At 36.6% G+C, this 23,382-nt stretch overlaps 1 protein-coding gene across 2 annotated transcripts in view; it reads right to left on the bottom strand.

Annotated features, from left to right (window-relative positions):
• Positions 1–23,382, bottom strand: part of CFTR (CF transmembrane conductance regulator) — a 188,888-nt gene that overhangs the window by 44,582 nt on the left and 120,924 nt on the right. For both annotated transcript variants that reach the window (XM_066362550.1, XM_066362549.1), the window contains exons 16-21: positions 20,732–20,769; positions 20,015–20,265; positions 15,056–15,135; positions 9,554–9,704; positions 8,414–8,641; positions 6,777–6,877 (exon numbers count right to left, since the gene is read on the bottom strand). In XM_066362550.1, the coding sequence (XP_066218647.1) occupies positions 6,777–6,877; positions 8,414–8,641; positions 9,554–9,704; positions 15,056–15,135; positions 20,015–20,265; positions 20,732–20,769 (849 nt within the window). The remainder of the gene's footprint in view (positions 1–6,776; positions 6,878–8,413; positions 8,642–9,553; positions 9,705–15,055; positions 15,136–20,014; positions 20,266–20,731; positions 20,770–23,382) is intronic.

Here is a 23,382-nt window from a genome sequence, read left to right as displayed (position 1 = left end):
ATAGATAGATAGATAGATATGTGTTTGGCGTGTGTGTGTGTGTGTGTGTGTGTGTGTGTATAATTGGTTGATATACAGGACAAAAATGATTTGCTGATGATCCATCAATTCCAAAGTAAATTCTACCCCATAGTACAGAGTTTAGTTACTCTGTGGCTCAATGGCCAAACCCAAACACGCCCATTTCTTTACATTTGCTTTGCTCTACAAAGGCAGAGTTGAGTAGCTGACACAGACGCCATACAGTCCACAGAGCTAAAAATAGTTACCAACTGACCCTTTATAAGACAATGCCTGCTGATCCCCTGCGATGACCCACAGAAAATCAGAGTTAAAATGAATCTTAGCCCTGGCCAGTTGGCTCAGTGGTAGAGCATTGGCCTGGCGTGCAGGAGTCCCGGGTTTGATTCCCGGCCAGGGCACATAGGAGAAGCGCCCATCTGCTTCTCCACCCCTCCTCCTCTCCTTCCTCTCTGTCTCTCTCTTCCCCTCCCACAGCCAAGGCTCCATTGGAGCAAAGTTGGCCCGGGCGCTGGGGGTGGCTCTATGGCCTCTGCCTCAGGCGCTAGAATGGCTCTGGTTGCAACAGAGCAATGCCCCAGATAGGCAGAGCATCGCCCCCTGGTGGGCATGCCGGGTGGATCCCGGTTGGGCGCATTCGGGAGTCTGTCTGACTGCCTCCCTGTTTCCAACTTCAGAAAAATACAAAAGAAAGAAAGAATCTTAGAGATCTAATTCAGTGATTCACAAATCTAGATACACATTAGACTCACCTGAAACATTTTTAAAATAATATAGACATCATGTCCAGACACCCTGCCCCCAACAAAAAAAAACTGATTTAATTGGTTTTACAGAATCCTGAGTAATCTATAATTGTATGATTCCTCATGTGCTGCCAAGTTGAGAACCTCTGGTCTAATCCATTCTTTCTTGGTACAAATGAGAAAAATCTAAGCCCAGGAAGTTAAAGTGACAGACATAAAGCTAACAAATTTCCAAACCTTTGCACTCCCGCAATCCCTCAGGGTTCTCATAAGCCACTCTACTAATTCAGGACCCAAGAACTAATTCAGGTCAGAGTAAAGCAGCTGACAATGAGAGTGATGAATAAGTTAATCATTAAACTTCAGCACTCAGGGAGAGTGGCAGTTATGTGTGATTACTGTGAGCATCCGGAATAATGTCTGATGCATGCCAATCAAGAATCGAACTCTTACATATGAAAAGAGTTCAAAAGAGAGAAAATATCAGAGCTGACAGGAACCTTAGAAAATTCCAAAACAAACTATTTTATCTTACAAACAAGAAAAGTGAATCTCTCAAGGGTTTTTTGACTTGTCTAAGACCATACAACTTCTTGGTGGTAAGGCCAGAGTGAAATGCAGGGTAGAAAACCACTCTGCATGATGGAAAGAGAATGGATAGATGGAAAAGAATCTTGGGACAGAGGTCATGAAAAAATATATATATACCACTAAGGCTCATGAGGACCTAAAAACAAAGAAAGATACGATTAAGAGACAAATAAAAGGGGGAAAAAATAACAGGAGAAATGAACCCTCCCCTCGGATTCTTTCTTATAGAAGAAACTACTTCCAATACAGGGAATGAGGCATCAGGAGCAATGAAGAAAAGTCAGGTTTCCATTTCTCTTCCCAGCAGGTTTCTTCTTAGTCATTGTACCACTAGTCATTTGATCTTCACTGGAACCCAAAATAAACACAGGCAAAAACAGGACAAAGGAGAAACAGAGGGAGTTTCTATTGACAGAAAACTCTTCTCAGATTGCATCAATCTTGCAAGAACTTTCTGGAGCCCCATTAACTGGAATCCAAATGTGAGCTCAACAGATGCACAATCTATTTTGCTCATCTGGTGGCTTCCTTCCTCTTGTGTTACAAGGAACACACAATATAACAGGGATGGTTTATCTGCTAATGTCATTGGAGAATTAAGGAAACAGGATAAAAGTCAAATGCTCTGATCTTTTAGTTGTGCTGACTATATAACAGGCAGCCCTGAAAAGACATAAATTGTCAAGTCTCATTCAAACAAAGAGACTATGTGTGTGGGCAAGTTGTCAGTCACCTGATGGCTTGATATCATTAAGTCTGAAACATAACCTCTGCACCTTTAGTTCTTTTTTTTCCCCATTCATTCATTCATGGAGACAGAAATCTAGGCATCCATTGCCTATTTAAGAGACATAATGCTTATATAGTTAAGAATAGGAAAAAGAGGGTTTTGTGGTACAAAAAATGGCATCCATCTTGTAAATCTATGGGAAATGAATCAGTACACAGGTTTGTTCAATAAGAATGCAACAAATTTAAGATAAGAGCTTTAGCAATAACAACTATAACCTATACAATATTTGATGTATGAGTTAACATGAATTAACACTTCTCTTTCCTTCTTACCTACAGAATGGTATAAGGTATAAAATTGAAATGAATAAAGAAACATACACAATTCGTGTTAAAATGAAGAGCAAATTAGAAATATTTTTTAAAACACTGTGTTATCAAATAACTGAAAATCCCCTAACATGGAGGTTTATAGTGGGAATTATTAAGTTAGACTGATAAATTTTACTTTGTTTTTAAATTTCTGGAGTGATTCACAACCCAGTAAGTCTTCAACATTGTCAATAGTGACTTTAAGCAAAATGACATATAAAGAGACCAATTTTACCATAAGTTAATTGCTATAAACAAGAATTAAGTTTCTAGAGCATCTCATTGTTATTATAACAAAATAACATTGAATGAAATAATATTATTGGAGAACCTTCCATATATTGTTCAACAGCTGAAAATATCCAGATGAATTTTTCCAACTTGCTAAATAAAGCTAGAAAAGTTGGTAAGTAGAATAGAAACTTTGTTCTTTTTTTATGGTCTCTTGATATCCCATGTGTATTTTGAGAAGATGCTGGACAAGAACTTACAGCCTAAAAGGTCGCGCCCTCTGGGAGATATTCCATCACTGTGTTTTATGAACACATGGAAGTGTCAAGTTGATAGTTGAATGTATGTTTATAGAGCAGGAGAGTGGTCTAAACTACATATATGAATGTGTGATTCATTAAGAGATGTTTCTGAAGTATGGACTCAGATAACAACAGCAAGAAAGTGTAGATAAAAAAGGCTGGAATATAGCTGAGGTTTAGAAATCTGCAAAAAGTACGGGCGCCAGCAAAGAGGAGTAAGGTAGAATCAGAGAGGTAGCAGGAAAATGAGGTGGAAGTAGCATCATAAAAATGAGAGAAGAAAGTGTCACAGATTTTTCCCATGGGTACACCCTGCTGACAGGTTGAGGAAGACAAGGGCGCTGGCTCTGGCAAGATTTTCGTTATGAGTCATGTGGGTGATAGAAATGAAATGACATACTGTATTTCCCCATGTATAAAACAAACACATGCATAAGACACACCTTAATTTTAGGGCCTAAAACTTGAAAAAAAGTTACATAAAGTTATAAAACTCAAATTTTATTCATCATAAAATTCATACAACTCCTCACTGCTGTCAAAACTCCCATCCATTAGCTTGTCCTCATCTGTGTCTGATGACAAATCACTGTCTTCAACAATGAGCTCAAAAGCAAGAGTGAAAAAGCGGGAAATACAAGTTAAAAATAACTCTACAACCACTGTATAAGATGTACCCAGTTTTTAGACCTCAAATTTTTCAAAAAGGGGTGCGTCTTATCCATGGGGAAATACAGTAGGTTGTAGACAGAATGGGGAGGAGGAAAGGGAGACAACACTATTTCAAGAAGTTTGACTGTAAATAGGTCAATGAAATGGGTGCAAGCTGGAGATCGAGGGATGGTAGCTTCAAGCTAGGGAGAAAGAGACCACAGGGAGGGACTAATTGCATATTACTGGCCTTCAACTAAGAGCAAAGACACAGGAGGAAGGCAGAGCACATGAGTAGAGGTGCAGCAGGGTTGTGTAACCAGTGAAGAGAAATGAGAGAATTCTTTCTGGATGCACCTTCTGCTTTCTATGAAGTTTGTAGCAAGGTCATTGGCTGAGAGTGTAGGAAGTGGAATTATTAGAACACCTGAGAAGAGGCAAGAAGGTGGGAAATAACTATCTTAAGAAATAAAACAAAGGATTAATTAACACAATGTAATTAAAGGGTTGTTGGCCAGTTTTGAGTGCTAATATTTGAGATGTGTAGTCAGTTATAAATAGAAAGTGACTAGAAGTGGCCATAGGGAAGTATCACCATCCTTTACCGAAAGCTAATAAAAGGTAGGCACCTGGGTAGAAGCAATGGATGAGCTGTAAAAGAAAAGTTATATTGCCATTTTTGTAGTTTCATAGTTCTGTTGACATTGACTCTATCCTTGTCAAATGGGAAAATGAAATATTTTTTCCAAATCTAAAATTTTTTCTCAGTAGCCAGTACTGAAAAACTAAAAGCATGTCTCAAAGAAAACACCATGTTTATTGCATCTTAAACTCAGATCTAAATTCGGTCAACTAATCAGTAAAATAAAATGAGAACATACTCAGTTTTTACTTCAGAAATCACAAGGACCTTTATTGTTAAGATCATTCAAATATGAAACAAGGGCTATCTCCCCTTCTATTCTCAACATATGCCAGGTGAGAACTTAAAAATAGCCTTATAACTTTAGCAATTGCATGGGTAAAAGCAGTATGAGAGAAATTAATACCTAAATAAGTGCTCACAAAGGCCCAGGAAAGACCACTTGTTTGGCAGGGAAATGAAAACTAACATGATCACTTTGATATTTAAACAAAAAGACATGACTTTTTAAATTGAGATCAAATGCAAATACTGACATTATTTATAGACTGTATTATAACATAATAGTTCTTTGTAAAGATCCCTTTCTACCAGGAGATGAAAGACACAATGTCAAAGCATAGTCCAGGATTCCCATGTGAAAACTAGAAGGAAAAATACCGTAAGGAAATTGTAATGAGGATTGGACATGCAGAATAGAGCTGCAACAACAAACGTTTTGCCATCAATATGTAGAAGCTATTCCATAAACCAGGACAACTAAGATGTCCCAGAGAAAGGACTTGAGAATATGCAAGATGAAGAGATTTTCTAAAGAAACACGTGACATAACAAAGCTTTTAACTGTAGAGTCAAAACTGTATAAAGTTGAAACAAGAATTAAGTAAATGCAAGCACAATATTTATTCTGCTGTTTTCCAACAGAAACATTTTAAAGTACATTTATGAGACCTAACCCCAAAAGCGTAAGAGCTAGGTGAGGAGATGAATGAGCAGCTACCAAAAGCTGGTCAAACTCAAAAAAATAATGTCAAAGAAAAGAGATAAATTCAGCTATAAATCATGTTAAGATTAAATCACATTTCAATGAATTATTAAAATGCTTTAGTTAAATAAAATATTAATACACATGGGCATAAAGAGGACATTAAAAGGTTTCTCTTTTTTCCTTAGAAATATTTTTATAATGATATTTGTTCTGACAGGTGTTGATCATACAAATGGCACAGTCAAATGAATGTATATGGTTTGAAAACAAGTGAACTGTCTCAGAGAATAGGAAAAGTAATTTGGATGGCCTTAAAAGACATTCTCAGCATGGGTTTCTAGACCTTCCACCAAAGTAGTAATGAATAACTGATTTTAAGTACAGTGCTCCAGATAGACCAATACAAGTTGATAATAAATCTATCCAAACTATACAATCTAATGGAAAATTATGTATTCATTTTTTTAAATAAAAATATGACATTTGCTTCACTTCCTTTATCTCTCATCCTTGCTGCCACAAGATTTGTGTCCTCGACGCAATATTAGTTCATAAACCTTACTGTATTCCAGGGAAACAAGACAAGAGAAACATCAAAAACCTATCAAAAACCAAAATATGGTCTTTGTATATATCAACCAAAGATACAAATATGTGGCAGTATTAATCAAGCAAAAAGAGAGAAAACAACAATAAACACTTTAAGAATGAGACAAGAGCTATGACTAAAGACTACAGAAATTTTAATAAGAAAAGAATGTTATAAAAACATAATGCAATAAATGTGAAAGCCTCAAATAAGAATTTATTAAACAGAGTACCAAATGCACAAAACATAAAAGAAAAGACTAATAAATTTAACTTAGAAGTTTCTTTTCATCAAAAGACACAGCCAAGCCACTGACTGAGGACCATGTTTGAAATGTATAGGGCTGACAATCCAGAATTTATAAACTCCTATAAATCAATTAAGAAAAAAAACAGTTTATCTGAAAAATAGTCAATTAATATAAACAAGCAATTAACAAGAGGAAATGCTGCCCTATCTCCTTAGTAATCACTTCACATCCATCAGATTGCCAAAATTAAAAAACCTGACAATATCAAGTGTTGCATATCATACATAGGTATTGACCTATGAGAATCATTGATATACTCTACCGATGGGAATATAAATTGGTACAACTGATCTATGCATCAACTAGTAAAGCTGAATGTGGGTTAATTCTATGACCAGCAATATCACTCCGAGGTATCTGTCCTAGAAATACCCTGGGCAAGAATGTTCACTGAATCACTAGACTTTGATTGTGGTTATCTATGTGGAGAAAAGAAGAGACATGAGTTTAATAATATATAACATAGTACCCTTCAATTTAACAGTAAGGTTTTATCTTAAGCTGAGGGGTTGGGAACCTAGTTGTCCCTTCTGTTATTACCTACATTTTTTGGTTTGTCTTAATTTTTTCATAACAGAATTTTTGAAAATAATTACTTACCAAACTGTCCACATCTATGCTGGAGTTTATAGCCCATTGCAATGTACTCATGATATTCATGGCTAATGTTAGAACGATTCCTACTTCTCCTTCTGATTTACCTATAAGTGGAAAAAAGATAGAAACAAACTTGATGTTATTTCTCTCTCAAACCCCTTTATTTATACTTCTTCTAGGGCATATGTCATTTAGAGTTACATTTCAATTTTGTGCCAGTTTTAACCATCTTTCATCTCAGCTCACCACAGTCTCTACCACTAGCAATAATGCCTTGCATATAGTAAATATTCAATGCTTTAAATGAAAGAGTGATTGAAGATTAGAAAAGAGTTGCCCTTTTTAAAAATACTTCAGATATTGAAGGGTCTATTGGTTTTGGGTAGATACCATGCTTACCTCCTCTATTATTACTCTGTAAGTAATAATACCTTCAAAGACTATGATGGACAATGAAAGAAAGCCCTGTGTCCTGATGAGATCCTCTACATCAGTGGTTCTCAACCTGTGGGTCGCGACCCTGGCGGGGGTCAAACAACCAAAACACAGGGGTCGCCTAAAGCCATCGGAAATACATATTTATTATACAATACATTTTTAAATAAAATATGTATTTCCAATGGCTTTAGGCGACCCCTGTGTTTTGGTCGTTCGACCCCGCTGGGGTCGCGACCCACAGTTTCAGAACCGCTGCTCTACATAGAAGTCAGATGCTGTTGAGAAGAAAGTGGACCTAAAAGTTTCATGGGGAAGTCAGAATTCCTAGGTTGACATGCCATTTGGAAACAGAAGACTGCCATTAAAAAAAATATCTACTTCACCCAGGAAAAACAAAACTTAAGTGTTTAATTAGAATAAATAGATTGTCAGCATTGGAGAGGATCACTATTTAAAATTCATAAATAGTCCGTATTTATGGCCATAAAAAATTCTAATACAAATGTTCTTAAATTATTATAACTTAAGATTATCAAATCTCAATTGAAAGTCAGCCCTTGTATCTCTATGCATTGATAAAATTGTCATGGGTTTCTAAAAATAGAAAAAATAATTCATCCTGTCATTATTAATTGAAATTTTTGCTCCTACAATTCCTCTAACAGAGAAAACATAGACAGCAGGTATGTGCTTTTAGTGCTAAATCATTTATTCTAAATAGGTAAGATTTTTAGAATGCCAAAATATTACCATTCTAAAGATTAAGATGAGACTAAGAAAACTTAACAGCAATAACAATAAGATGCAATGTAAGATTTACGGGTACTTTTTATGGGGCAGGCACTGTACTGTTTTTGCACAAATCATCAATTTAATACTCACAACAAACCTATGCAATAGGGACTAATGCCTTGTGTACTTACACATGAGGAAAATGAAGGCCTTTGAGAAGTTAGTTAATGCGTAGAAGTTTAACACTGCTGAGGACCATCAGAGGCCAGAATGATTAGCCGTGAGGTGGACACTCACTCTGGCTAGGCACCTGATTTGATTGATACTGTGTTGACATGGCTTCAAGTGTCCCACTCAATGTAACACCCTTTACCCACCGCATCGTGCCCCCCATGCCCCATGCAAACTCTCTTTCCATTCCCATCCCCCCCCCCCTTTAGCTAACTAGTTAGTTAACAACTTCATAGTACCTGTTGTTAAAATGGAAATGAAGGTAACAGCAATGAAGAAGACAACAAAAATCATTTCTATTCTCATTTGGAACCAGCGCAGTGTTGCCAGGTACAGAAACCAGTTGGCAGTATGTAAATTCAGAGCTTTGTGGAACAAAGTTTCAAAGTAAGGCTGACGTCCAAAGGCACGAAGTGTCCACAGTCCTCTTAAGCTTGTAACCAGATGGGTGAAAATTGGACTCCTGCCTGTGAAATAGTCCCATAGAAAACAAAGCAAATCACAAAAATACATAATGCAAATTCTTATAATCATATACCGGGTAAACATTATCTTAAAAAGACAGCAAATGTCATTGGTTAACGTTTTCATCCTAGCGCCATATTGGGAATAGATGAAATCTGTTATTTTTCAGCGTTGCCCTCCTTATCCACTTGGCTACTATGGATGGGAACTTACCATAAAATCACTGCCATCAGACATTCATATTTCTTGGCTTCTACTGGGCATTGCTTTTCTGGCTAATCTTAAATTAACCACTGCTCAGAGAAAATGGTTTTCTCTTAAGACAATTTATTCCAGGCTTTGATTAAGAAAGTTATATGACTTAACTTAGCAAATAAACCTCAATCAAGAAATGCACTGGAAGTAGCCCCTGAAAATGCACCCGTACCAAGGCTATTACTGAAAACTGAACTGTCCAAACAGCCGAAGCAGCGTTTGGGCACAAGAAGGCAGACCCGCCGAGAGAAAGGAAGGGTATCTGAGAACAAGCCAGAAGGAAGCATTTGTCTAGTATTGTTTGGGAACCCAGACAAACCTATAGTAATAGTGGCACTACCATTTCTAAATTTAATTTATACTAATAAATTGTGAACGAATATCCTATCGCCAAACCTGGTAAAACTCTATACAGTTGTTTAAAAACCAAAATGAATTTATTCAATACTTAGTCTTCATTCACAAAATCAATCTGTGTGTACTTTGTGACTTACTGTTTCGTTTTATATTCATATACTTTTCAAAAAGTCATTATATAATGCAACAGTTTAAAAGCAGGAAAAAAAGCTTTTAGGAAAAGTAAATCCATAATAGAGACTCAATCGCAGGTTGCTCTCAGGAATATTTTCCTGGGTGACGCCGCACAGTCCCCCTCATACCTTCAGATTCCAGTTGTTTGAGCTGCTGGGAGGTGCGGAGGAAGTAGGCTCTCAACATAATAAAAACAGCAATCACTGGCACTGTTGCTAGGAAGATGTAGGGCTTTAAAACTGAGACCACTGCTACAGCTCCAACCACAATTAACACCAGCTGTAGGATCAAAGAAAGCACGTTGGTGAGTAAACATTGTCATGCTGCAAAGTGGACAAGGTATGCCATGGATATATGCTGCTCATAAAAATTAGGGGGTATTTCAAAATAAACATGAAATGATAAAAAGAAGCATTTGATTTTTTTTATCATTAAACAAGAACATCAGGAAAGCAAATGACCAGTCAAAGAAAGTTGTTTAATTATGCAAATGAGATGCAAAACTCACTTTTATTTCATTGGTGAAAATGCACTACACAAAAGGCTGAAAGTACTTGAGTATCTGCACATTCCCTGATCCCCTAATTTTTGTGAGCAGTATGTTTCTATATAAGCTCTGTACATCCTGTTCCCTCCTCGGTAGGGGCAGCATTTTTCTACTAGGAAGGCTGTCATCTCAAAGCACTTTTTACAAGTTCTCTGAATAGCCATAAAATCTTTTAGGTCCCTCATAATAACATTTTGAGATTTTGAAAACATGGTGATCTTGGAGCTATTAATATTCTCATTTCCCGTACACTTTAAGTGTATAATAAATAAATAGAAAGGGGTGATTTTTTTTCTAGTCTGGCCCTCTTTAAAATAAACTTTTTACTTTTAGATAATTTTGTATGAATGTGAAATTTTAGTATTTATTTTGCTTAGACAATTTCTGAAAATTGGGCATTCATCTTGCAGGTTTTTGAGCCCGGAAGACCAGGTTTAAACATAGGCTCAGTCATTTAGGCAGGCTACTTTACTTCTCTAAATCTAGTATTATGTTTAAAACTGAAAAAAAATTATCCTTAATAAATAAATGTTATTGCCTTCTCCCCAAATCTTGTTTCTATTCTTTAAAATAGAGATAACCTAGACTGACCAGGCAGTGGTTCAGTGGATAGCGTGTCGGACTGGGTTGCAGAGGACCCAGGTTCGAGACCCCGAGGTCGCCAGCTTGAGTGCAGGCTCATCTGGTTTGAGCAAGGCTCATCAGCTTGAGCCCAAGGTTGCTGGCTTGAACGAGGGGTCACTAGGTCTGCTGTAGACCCCTCGGTCAAGGCATATGTGAGAAAGCAACCAGTGAACAACTAAGGTGCCGCAACAAAGAATTGATGCTTCTCATCTCTCTCCCTTCCTGTCTGTCTGTCCCTATCTGTCCCTCTCTCTGACTCTGTCTGTCTCTGTCACAAAAAATAAATAAATAAACATATTATAATATCCATAGGACAATCAATGAACCAGTTCTCCATGAATTTCCACGGGTGACACGTGCATTTCCTGGTAATGAAGTGGAATACTGAACATTTTGGGTGATGGGATCAGGATGTGGGTGAGCTGAAATCTGCATGTATGGCCAGTAGCCACAGCCACCATCACAGCTACCTGGCCCGTGCAAGTTTAGGTTTGCATTTAATTCAGATTGATTGTAAAGAAACAACAGAACCAAGAACTAGTGGGCCATTTTCCTTTATTCCTGCTCATAACCTGGTGGCGAGAAATTACACATAGTAGGAAAACACTTCCCTTTCCATTCAGGGCTCCCAAAGCCACTGACTTTCTCTGGTTTTTGCTAGAATCAAAGGTCTCACTCAGTCCCCTCTGCATGCTTCTATTTTGGCTGGTTCTTCCACGTGGCCTCCCTGCCCTGCTACACATGCCCTGCTACAACTCCTCCTCTCTACAACAGCGTGGTCTCTCTTTCCAAAAATGGCCTCCTAGCTCCTCCTTTTAAAACTTTTTGGTGGGACAACCCCCACCTCCAGCACACATTAGCATAACCAGCCCCTTCCCAAGCAGGAAGGTAATTAGTATTATCACCTAGGCGACGGCCATCCACGTGGGCAATGCCATCTTTAACAATAAAAGTGAACATAAAATTACAGTTTACAAACTTATCTGCCCAACACTGCATAAATCTTCTTTGAGTAGGTTATTTTTATCTAAAACTTCAGATTATCACATCTTGATGAAACTTTTCTAGGGAAAATGCCTGTACATTTTCAGTCATCAAATTCTGCAATGCCAGACCCTCGCTCATTCAACAAATGTTCACACAAATCTTTACTGCCAGACAGTGAACTAAATGCACGTGATGACTCAATAATCTAAGGAAAGTCTTCCCTATCCCATTCTGTGCCATTTCCCAACAAGTGCCCCCAGAACAGTAAGAAAGCCCAAATCCCTTAGCTGTTAACATGACAGGACTTTAATCAATGGGAAACCATAATTTTTTTAATCAAGAATGTTTTTCTCAGAAATAGGATCCTTTGGGGAAAAAAGAGAGAAGTTCCATTCTAAGCATGATTAACTAGGACTATGACAATGTAAACATACTGTCATATTAAACACTAGTATGTTTGAGAGACAAGCGTTACTGCATTGCAGCATGGAACATTCAGCTGTTCCATGAGGATCAGGGTCTCCTATTTCCTCTATTTACCACATAGCTGAGTAGTCAACTAACCAAGGTTTCGTACTGGGTTAGACAAGAACAGAGAAGGTAAGTATAACTAGAAGCAATGAAACATTCACAAGATGGGTTTCCGGCAATTATAATCAGCCAGATTATGGCCCAAACAGAGAAAGATGTAAAAAACAAGCCAAGTATTGAGGGAAAGACCCATTGGCTCCACACAAGGCCATCCTTAGGCACTGAAGTCAGAAACTAATCAATCACTTAGCGTTGTGTGTAAAACGAGAGGCACTAGTTTACTCTATCTGATATTCAAATTACACACACAAAAAAACTTTAAGTTCTGTCCTAGTTTAATTCACAATGGATAAAAAACAAATCATTTCAGACTGGAAATGTTAGTGAGAGGACAAAATAATAAATAAACAGAGGAACTTCAGAACAAGATGAAAATATGAGCACAGATTTCTAATTCTCGTTCATCCTTACCCAGCTCCTAACATTTTTAGAACAACAACAAAAGAGTCAGCAGACTATTAAACCTGCCATGCCCCATTTATTCACACTCCTAGGGAGTGGGCAGCACATTTTCACCCACCAGCAGCTCAGGAGCACCCCTGACACTGACGCCACACAGCACTGACTGTGAAAAACCAGGCTGACAATCAGAACAAAAGATCGCTTTGAAATCAGTAATTAATTAATTAATAGGTAAATAAATTAATACCTACTTAAAACCATGCAATGAACACCAGATTTGGAATACAAAAATGACAGTGAGAATTTTTAAGCAAGGGATTAATAGAATTAATAGAATGAGGAAGGGAAAAGTGTGAAAGACGGTAGAGGTAAAAGTAGCAAGGCTCAGTGTGTAATTGTATATTAGGGTAAAAGAAGAAATAAAAAACAACCTAAAGGTTTAAAGCTGAGAAGAGATTTTAGTATTTTAAAATGTGTAGGTTTCTGTTTCATTAAAAAAAAAAAAAATCATTCACCCAAACAGAGAGATAAGGAGGAGCCAGAATACAGTTTTTCTGTATTTGGCTTCAAGTTCAAATTTGTCATGCATGGTTCACTTCCATTAGACCAGTCTGAAGTCTACAACCTTAGCACTGAAAGTGACTATCATCAGATTTATCTTTCTCCTTCCACAGGTTAGAAAGCTGAGACCCTCAGAGATTAGGTGTCTTGTGAAGGGGAAATAAACTGGTATTTTCAGGATAGAATCTGGACCTTCCATTTTTATTTACGATGTTCTAATCCAGAAAACACATTTGCCAAAACATTAGCAAATGTCAAAAAATAGAGTAAGAAGAAATTAATTTTTAAAAGGAAATTTATAGGCATGCTTTATTATATACAAAAATCTGTTCCTGAAATGTGACTAGAATGACATTTCATTAATCAATACATAATTAAATATAACCAGAAGAACTCACAATTTAAAAGAGTTCTGTGATAAATTTTTAGTAATATAGAAATTAATCAGATTTTTACTGTATTTGGTTATCACATATTATGCTTCCTTATTGTGAGATCCTCCTAGAAATTAAATAGGAAAATTAAGATCCCTGCCCGATCCCTTGTGCAGCAACTAAATCCCAACAACATTAGAGATTAAGCAGAAGGCATTCAAATTGTCATAGAGAAAGCATTGGAGAGTCTTCACATTTGTAAAAAAGTGTTAATTTATAAAATAAAAATTTAAAAATTAACTCTCTCAAAGGCTTTTTAGAGTGAGCCTCATAGTGATTTAGAAAATACTGTACTCAGTAGACTATAAAAGTAGAAAAAAATATATCATGAATCCTGTTTCAATCATGTCAAGATGTCCATGATCCAGTTTGCACCTGACTGAATAATATTATATTTGGGACCAGTTTGTTTACGTTCCTGAAACGAGGAGCAAATGTCCAGCATTAAAGAAAGACACAGGAAACACTCCTTCAAATGCATGAACTCAAAGCATCAGCTAATTCCAGCAGCTGCAGCTGAGGCTAACAGAGCAACCAAAGTTCACTTAGAACAGTCAATGCATTTCCTTCTGCCAGTCATTGCAGATGAGGCCAACAGACACTCTGGTTTTTCTGCACCTGCCAGAGCTGGTTTTGTATACACACAAATGTGGTGGCCCTTATCTTGTTGTATAGGTTCTCTCAAATATTATTATTAAACGGTGGGACATTGAGATCTCTGGGGCTCAACTGAAGCCAGACAGGAAACTGTTTTTAACCTGGTCCAAGAGTCAAGATTATTAATTCACAACAGACCTTAAGTCCTGTTACTTATGGAATCTTAATGCCGTGTACGTAGCTTACCTTTATTGCCATCCCCTCCTTCTTCTCTCTCACCACCAGTCAGGCACCACGCCCAGGGGCATGTGCTCAGAGCCGGGCTACACTGGAGACCCCTTCAGATCCATCACCCCAGGATAGCCCTCACTAGCCCCCAATTTTCCTTTCCCCTCTCACCTTCTTGAACATTCATTTATCCTTCTGTCCCTGCATTATGGTTCTTATTGTGAGTTTGCTGGCTAGCTAATCTGTGCCAAGGTGTTCATGGATGAAACTGGCCGCAACTGTAGCCCATCAGGGAATTGAGCTTTATTTTAATGTGGCTCTTTGCAGGTAGGTGACTTCCATCAAGTAGGGATTCCAGTGTCAAAAATGGGATCCTTCATGGTCTCTGACACCTCTCAAATCATTCCCAAATAGATGGTTATTACATCTAAATGCTAACTGCCTGGGGTTTAGGTTAGGTAAAGACTTCTAATTTGTCAATGAATTTACTAAAATTATGCTGACTTTGAAGATTTTTGACATTGACAAACTTCATACAATAGTTAGGACTTCAACATTCAAGCAAATGAAAAATAAGTAAAAACTCATTTACTTCATTTTCTAATTATTTTTTAAAAGTATGACAAATGCAAAGACACTTAATACTTAGCTTTACAAACCTGGATGAAGTCAAATATGGTAAGAGGCAGAAGATCATCCAAAATTGCTATATCTTTGGAAAACCTATTAAGAATCCCACCTATAATATAAAAGAAGATAAGTTACTCAGATTGGAGTAATCATAAAAAGATATTAATAATTGATCAATTTGGATCAGAGCAGTAGCATTTGAAACTGAAAGAAGTAGTAGAATGGAATCAGATAAATAAAGACTTAGAACAATATAGTACAAAGATTCTAAGTAACTGTGTTCAAGTTACTGTCTCCCACTTTTAAACCTTTATAAATATAGATGGCATTAAGATTAGGGCCAAAGCTAACGTCTTAAGCAGAGCCCTTATCTCAGATGGTCAGGAATGGGTACTCACCTTACGACAACCTCACACTTCAAGCCCGGAGATGCTCTCATCCTCCCTCTACACCTGCAGTCGTGCTGTGTAGCTCTCCTCTGGCTTCCTCACCCTTCTGACACACCTCTGCAGAACACCTGGCTGCTCTCAAGTCCTGTCTGCCTGCTCCGTGGATGTCCTTTGCCACGTTCTCTCCTTCTACCCTCTTCACTGGCAACCTAAGCTTCAGTTAGTTTTTTAATGTCCAGACTCAAATTTATAAGTCTGATATTTTCTTTCAATAAAAAAAGAGTTACAGAGGAAGTGTCTACTAGGCACCAGACACAATGCAAGGCACTGAGGGAACGAAGGCAAGGAAGCCATGACCCTGCCCTTGAGGAATTCATTGTCTAGGTCCTAGGGGGAGTGAAACATATGATCAGATAAAATACAACATAATACTGTGCAAACAAAGTGATACCGAATCTTATCATTCACTCTCCCATAAAGTGCAGGATAAAGTCCAAAATTCTGTGTTTAATATTTAATGCCTTTCATGATTTGGCCTTAAATCACCTAGTTAATAAAAGCGTCCTCTACTCAAACATTGTTTCTGTCAAATCGTTTTATTCTTTCTTAAATTTTATTTTTTTAATTATAGTTAATTTAATATATTAGTTTCAGGTATACAACATAGTGATTAGGTATTTTTTTTTATCTTATAAAGTGATCATCCCAATAAGTCTAGTATCTACTTCATACCCTACATCAGTGGTTCTCAAACTTTTTGAAGTCAAGGTGCATTTAAAATCCTACAAATAATTGTAGGTGCATTATATACAAATTTCTGAGAAATATGTTATAATAATTAAGTCAAATATTAAAAAATATATATAAAGTTCAAGCGTGCTTTTATGGTAATTAAACAAAATAAATGACAAATTTAAATTTATTTTGACATTAAAAAACATTTTTATGTTACATTTTTTGAGTTATGCTTTTTAGAATTTGTAAAAAAGAGGGGTTAAAATTTTTTAAAAAGGACAAAAAAGTTATCTTTTTATATATAGAGATACATTCTTAGTAAGATTTAGTAAATACAGCAGGTCCTGGTGGAATGTGTTAAGTTTTTTCATTCTTGTGTTTATGAGAAACATGAGCCTGATGTGTCCTAGTGATTTCTTCAGTGTTTGGGCATATATTTGAAGGCAAACTCTCATTTCCTAGTCAATACATTGAAAAATTCTTCTTTTTACTCTTAATTGTGTTGAGTGCAGAACACCCCCACCATACATATCATCTTAACTTTACACCAAACAAAGGCTAGAAGAAACTTGCCTCTAGTCTTTCAGGGAACATGAGGGGTAGTGTAAACAATCCAGCACCACAGCCTAACAGCCTTTTGCAACCTAATCAGGCAAGTGAGGTGGGGGGTTGGGCAGACTATCAGCTTACAGCCAATTCCCCACATCTCTGTCCCCCAAAAATCTAAACTCCAAAAACCCTGTTGGTTTTTTGGTCCCCAACAGGCACATATTTCTCTGGAATACCATAGGGCACACCTGGAAATCTTCTAGGGCGCACCTTTACTATATCTTGTCAGCACTTCTGTGCTATAATGACTGCAGTATCATCATCGCTTTTATACATCTTATCTCTGTTTCTAGACTGTTAAGTGCTAGAGGTCAGTGGGACTAGCACACACTTTGAGAACCACTGCCCTACATATTATTACAATATTATTGACTATATTTCCTATACTGTACTTTATTTTCCCATGAATGAATTTTTTAACTAATTCCCCTTTTTGATATAGTCTTTAAACACATTGTATACTTTCCAAACTCACTGCCTTTTCTATGTATTATAGTTCCCTCTGCATGATAACCCTTTCTCTTCATCTTTATTTGTCAAAATCTATGTCTTCTTCTTGGCACAACTCAAATGCCTCTCCCACAAGGAAGCATCCATGTTTGTGTCAGCTCTAATGAATCCCATTTTCCTCTGGGCACACTCAATACTTTTACTATATCTTGTCAGCACTTCTGTGCTATAATGACTGCAATATCATTGTCGCTTTTATACATGTCTTATCTCTGTTTCTAGACTGTTAAATGCTAGAGGTCAGTGGGACTGTGCCACATTTATTTTCTCTCACTCATCACCCTCAGCAAAGGGCCTTCTATAGAGGAATTATTTAATGCACACTTATTTATTTACATCACTGTCACTTAGCTTTTAACAATTCCATCAGCATATTTAAACATATTTTTATAACTTTCCAGAAATTGCCCCAAATTGAAAAATATTAGTTTACTGTTCAGAAAATGAAAGTCCATCTTGGTAAAGAAAATCATTCTGGTAGTGCTTATTATAGTTCAAATGGTAGTGTCCTCTCAAAATATGCATTCACACTTCCACTCACGCAACATACTTTACTGAGCACCTACTATGTGCCTGTATGACTTAGAGGAAAATCAGACACGGAGTCAAAGAAAATCAAGTTCAATATACAGTTGTAAAAGGGCACACCTGAGAGAAACTGAGGTACACAAGGCAAGGAAGCATTAGTTGCTACTGATTATAGCAGAGAATATGAAGGCAACATAATGAGAAGAAATGGACCATAAATCAGTAACAACAGTGTTTTTGTAAATAAAGCATCTCTTTAAATACAGAAATTGGGGTTGTGGGTAGGGGGTGGGACAAGGTCATTTAGATGTTTATAAGGTCATCTTACTACTTCAGTTCTCAAGAGCATAATTAAGGAAAAACGCAAAAACAGAGTTGTTTCAAAAATCATCCTCCAAAGTGGATTAAAGTGTGGAAAGTAAGATGAATCAGAAAATGAAATGAATGGTAACCACTTACATATGAAAGAGAGAGGGTTCCGAATGAGTCTGTGCAGGGTTTGAGGGAATGAGGAGCTCTGAACCACAGACAGGGACTGGCGAGTGCACCCCTGTGGGGATGGTCCCCACACAAGGAACCATCGGGGACCTGACATTCATCTCATGTTGGCTGTGTAACATGCAAGATCATTGTTTCATTCTCACAATGTTCCTCTGAGGTCCCCATTTCACGGCTGCAAAGGCAGGGCTCAGGCTCAGAAGAGTAACTTGCCCACGCTCATCGCTTGTGTGGGAACAAGCCGGGACTCAAACCGTTGCCCTGCTCTTTCCATTATGCCTCAGTACCCATTGCAGACTGCTGAAGCCTGGACACATCCTCTGTCTTCACTGCATCTCAGTTTTTCCATAAAGAAATAAAATCATTGGCTCAAGGTAATCTGACATTCCCTTCTAGGTCTAAAATTTCTTAGCTCTCAAACAGATGTTGGTGATAAGTATATCTAAATGAGGCAAGGTTTAGTGACCCACAAGGGCTTCAGAACAAACATAAAGATCTTCCTGCAAACTCACTCTGAAATTGTGTTAGCCAGAAAAAATTCGATGGACATTTCTTCTCTTCATAGTTATCCATTCAAATCACTCGAAAATCCTCAGTCTTGGAGCTTATCCTTTGCTCACACTTGTGCATCTACCTCCACTCCCTTATCTGTGAGTGCACACAGGGCAAGACCTGAGCCCCATCATCCTTTCCTGCTGGCCCCTGGCTTAGTGCCACACACAGGAAATGCACAGCTGGTGCTGAGGGACCGAAACCTGGGAGTTCCTTACCAAACTCCAAATGTACATTTGTCTAAAGGGAAAAATAGAATTGATTACTTTCAATGTACCTTACAGTTCTTACTTGTTTAAATCTTTGGTCCCTTTATTTCACTACTCTTACTTTCTGTGACTTTATTTTTATTGAGGTATAACTGACAAATACAATTGTAAGGTATTTAAAGTGTACAAAGTGATGATTGAATATACTTACACGTTGTGAAAGGATGCCTCCCATCGAGGTAACACATCCCACGCCTCTCGTATTTACCCTTTTTTTATTTTTGGTGAAAACATTTAAGTTTTACACTCTCTTCAAGGTTTAATTATACAATAAAGTGCTATCAATTATAGTCATATGTTATGCATTAAACTCTCAGGCCTTATTCATCTTATAACTGAAAGCTTCCACCCTTTAGCCAACCTCTATGATGGTATCAAAAATACTTTAAAAATACAGCTGGGATTTCAACCACCACCACTACCCTCCCCCCCCAAAAAAAGAAAAAACCTGAAATAAATTTAGATGATCACCCTTGAACAGTTACAAGAAACCAGATTATCCCATCAAAAGACATTATCAGTAAAAGAATTTTATATCTTCCTTGTTGCTTCATCTCCTCTTTTAAACAAATTGAACATTGGTAACAAGAAGCCTTGAAGGGGTTAGACCGAATCTCTGAATGGAACTAAGCAGGAAAGCCTGCTACTGTTAGCGCAATGCCCTCAGCATCTCTTCCTAACAAACTGAACCACGCAAATTAGCTGATACAGAATTACGAGGAGCAACAACATCTGCAATCTATCGTATCTGAAAAATGACCACGCCTGTCATCAGTAAGCTCAGCAAAGATGCAGATGCCTCCCTGCAAAGCCAACACTACTACTAGAAAACGGACCAAATCACAGGCCCCCTTCGATGGTGGATCAGCGGCTGCATTGTGTGCACCTAGACAAGTACCTGCTTTCAGCGTGTTGAGGGTTGACATGGGCGCGTGAAGAACAGAGTGTAACATTTTGTGGTGTAAAATTTTCGACACCGTGATTAGAGAATGCACCAGTGGTAAACCTCGGAAGATTCCCAGAGCAAGCAGAGTGTCGGCTACTCCCACATAAATATAAAACACGTAAAAGTAGCTGGTGTTGGTGACGATCACTGCGTAGCTGTTATTGGGGTTCCCCGTGCTGTTCCCTTTGTCCTGAGGAGCTGTTCTGCAAAGCACAGGGACACTGTTACTCAGCAGCCACATCTTCCCATTGAATTTCCAATGCAAGTAAAAAAAATGGAAGTTGAGTCCAAAGAAGCACAACGTATTTCATTAGCAGAGCTTTGCCTTTAATTTCAAGGATTTGCTATTGCAAGAAAGTAGACTAAACCTTTTCATCATTGAACTAGATAAAATTGGTTTTTATTAAGTACTCAGAGAAAATTCTAATATATAATGCTGTTTTAGATATTTTTGTTACATTTTATGGAAACTAAACGTAACTGAATTCTTTAGAAATTGGCAAAGAACTGCCGGATCTATGCATGCTCAAATTTTAAGCAAAAGAATTTGATTTTTCACTTCTATGATATTGTGGGAAAATAAAGCACAGTGGGTGTTACAGCATTTAATAAGACCCAAACAGTCAAAAGGAACAAAATATAATCCCCAATAGAGCACAGAATACTCACCCTTTAAGTAGCCACAATACAACCAAAGAAACAGCCACCTGGAATGGAACAATTGATACATATTTGATATTTTTTCCACCATCTCTACCTGTTCTTCCCACACTCACCTCTAATTCCATCATGACCAACATCAAAACACATATAATTTCATTTTCTTTTTCTTTCTTGGGTCCAGCAGCTGCCATAATTGTTCTACAAACCATTATTTGTGGTGAGAACATGCTAACTTGGGATTTAAATTTCAGTGAATTAAATACTTTGTCATTTCATTTCTTCATTCAATAGGAACTACTGATTGTCTCACAGGAAAGCTGAGATCATACTTCAATGTTTTAAATAAACTGAATTTCTTATAAAGAGACTAATCTCAGCCTGCTGGCGGGTAATTTGTCTGGTTATGTATAACCAGATAAACAATTTCACTTGTCATGCAATGATTATAAGGAACTAATATCTATGAGACAATTAATTACTGGAAGAGATGATATTAGTATTGATGAAAATCAGCTAAAAGTCTCAACAGTACAAAACTTTACAGTTTATGAATAAAGGTAAGTTGTACTGAGGTTAAAACATACACTATTGTTACTCTCTGGGCTTTCTCAGACAGAAATTTTTGGCTGAGGAACAAATATTTTATGCCATAACTAAACAAAAAATTTAACAACTGTGGCATTTTTACTTCTTTTAATACTTAAACAATCCGTGCTCTGTTCTATATCAATTTGAATTTCTATTCTCTTAAACTTAGTAGACAATCTTCTATTGATGGCCTCTCAATTGTAATACTAGAAATGACTGAAATGATACAATTTTCCCAATAATAACTATATTGAATATTCAAAGAGAAAAAAACAAGGAATTGTGAGTAAAATAATTTGAAAATAAACACTGCATAAAAATAAATAAGGAAAAAACAAATGTCTTATTTCATACCTGAATTTATCTTAAGTATTTAATAGTACTATATAAAATTTATAAAAAAAATTTAGCATTAAGAAATTATGTTATATAAAAATTATATAGAAAAATTGGTTAAAATAGTAGATTAAATACATTCATCTCATTAAAAAATAAATTCTACAATGAAGTCTTATGCTCGAAATAGGTGTATCTGTTTTAGTTAAAGTCATATATCAAATAAGAATATACGGATAAAAAAAAGCATCAATTTTACTTTCCCACTTTCTTCATTGTACACCTAGGTTTTATGCACTGTGTTTATAGAAAGAAAAACTATCTTTGTTTCCCAGAAAATCAAGTAAATTCAAAATGACAAGAACCTCAACAATAGTCATGTCAAGTCTTTGTTTCAGTACAAATGGTTTCCTATTTCCTAAGACAAATCAAGATATTCCAGAACCTATAAAAGGGGACATTTCTGCGTCATCTTATTGATATTATAGTCCCACTTTGTTCCAATTAAAGGGGTACCAATAACTCTGGTGTTACTGACATTCTCTGGATGTGAGTAAATCCCAGAAATAAGTATTTCATAATATTCATTCTGGAACAATGGCCAAAGAAGTTTTCCGAAGAACTTGTCTAATCAGTGTAAATAAGGTTATTTCCTGGTTCTCATGAACAGAAACATGGAACCTGTAAAACCTTTCTAAGCACTTGCTATAACATGACTTTAACAAAAATACTTGGACCAGATAGAAACAACTGAGTAAGCAAGTTCTATCATTTCTTTTCCAAAATGTTTTCAGATTATAAAAGTTCATATAGTTTATGACAGAGTGACAGTCCTGGATGGTTAAAGCAAAAAGGTCTTGATTTCAGTATTTTCAGGGTTTTAAACAGCATTCCTATCACAAAGAAAACAGCAGAGTGCAGATGAGAACTGTCCGATAGAAATTTAAACAACAAAAGAATGTTATATACATGCATTGTTCAATATTGCTGCCACTGATCACATGTGGCACTTGATTACTTGAAATGTGGCTTGTGTGTGTGAATGAGAAACCAAATTTTAAATTTTATTTCATTTTAATTAATTTCTTTTAATTTATATGGCCATACATGGCCAGTGGTTACTGTACTGAATAGTGCATGCATAGATGATAATAACTATTAGTTATATAGGGGTGTAGAAAGAGTATTTATTTTGTATATATATTATAATAAATACATTATAGAAAGAGTATTTATTTTATATATATTATAATAAATACATTATAGAAAGAGTATTTATTATATATATTATAATAAATATATAAGTATTTATATATATATATTAGACATTAGGAATCTAATGATGGCGTTCTCTAAGGCTAGGTCATGAATGGCCAAAATGATGATTCATGAACTCTGCAAATGGAACCAAGAAGAAAAATAAAAACCAATATTTAAAAACTAGGTCAGAATTAAAGTTATGTAGGTAATTTTCTGGATGTGAGTGTAGAATATTATAGTATATACATATGAAAGAGAGGTCATGTGCCTATATTTAAAAGACGTATTTGCTAAATAAATTACTAAACATCTTAGGAGATTGGATAGATGAAAGTTGATCAAGATGCAATGTAAAGCTCAAGAAGGAATATATCCAGAACCTGGGAGGAATCCTGGCCAGAGACAGTTCTGATATTCACAACTAAAGAAAACAGATGCAAGGGGAATGTGATTAGACCTGCTTTATGAAAAGC

This window comes from Saccopteryx leptura, chromosome 2 (assembly GCF_036850995.1).
Source record: "Saccopteryx leptura isolate mSacLep1 chromosome 2, mSacLep1_pri_phased_curated, whole genome shotgun sequence".
NCBI lineage: Eukaryota > Metazoa > Chordata > Mammalia > Chiroptera > Emballonuridae > Saccopteryx > Saccopteryx leptura.
The sequence above is the reverse complement of the archived record's forward strand: the minus strand, read 5'-3'. Positions and strand labels throughout refer to the sequence as shown.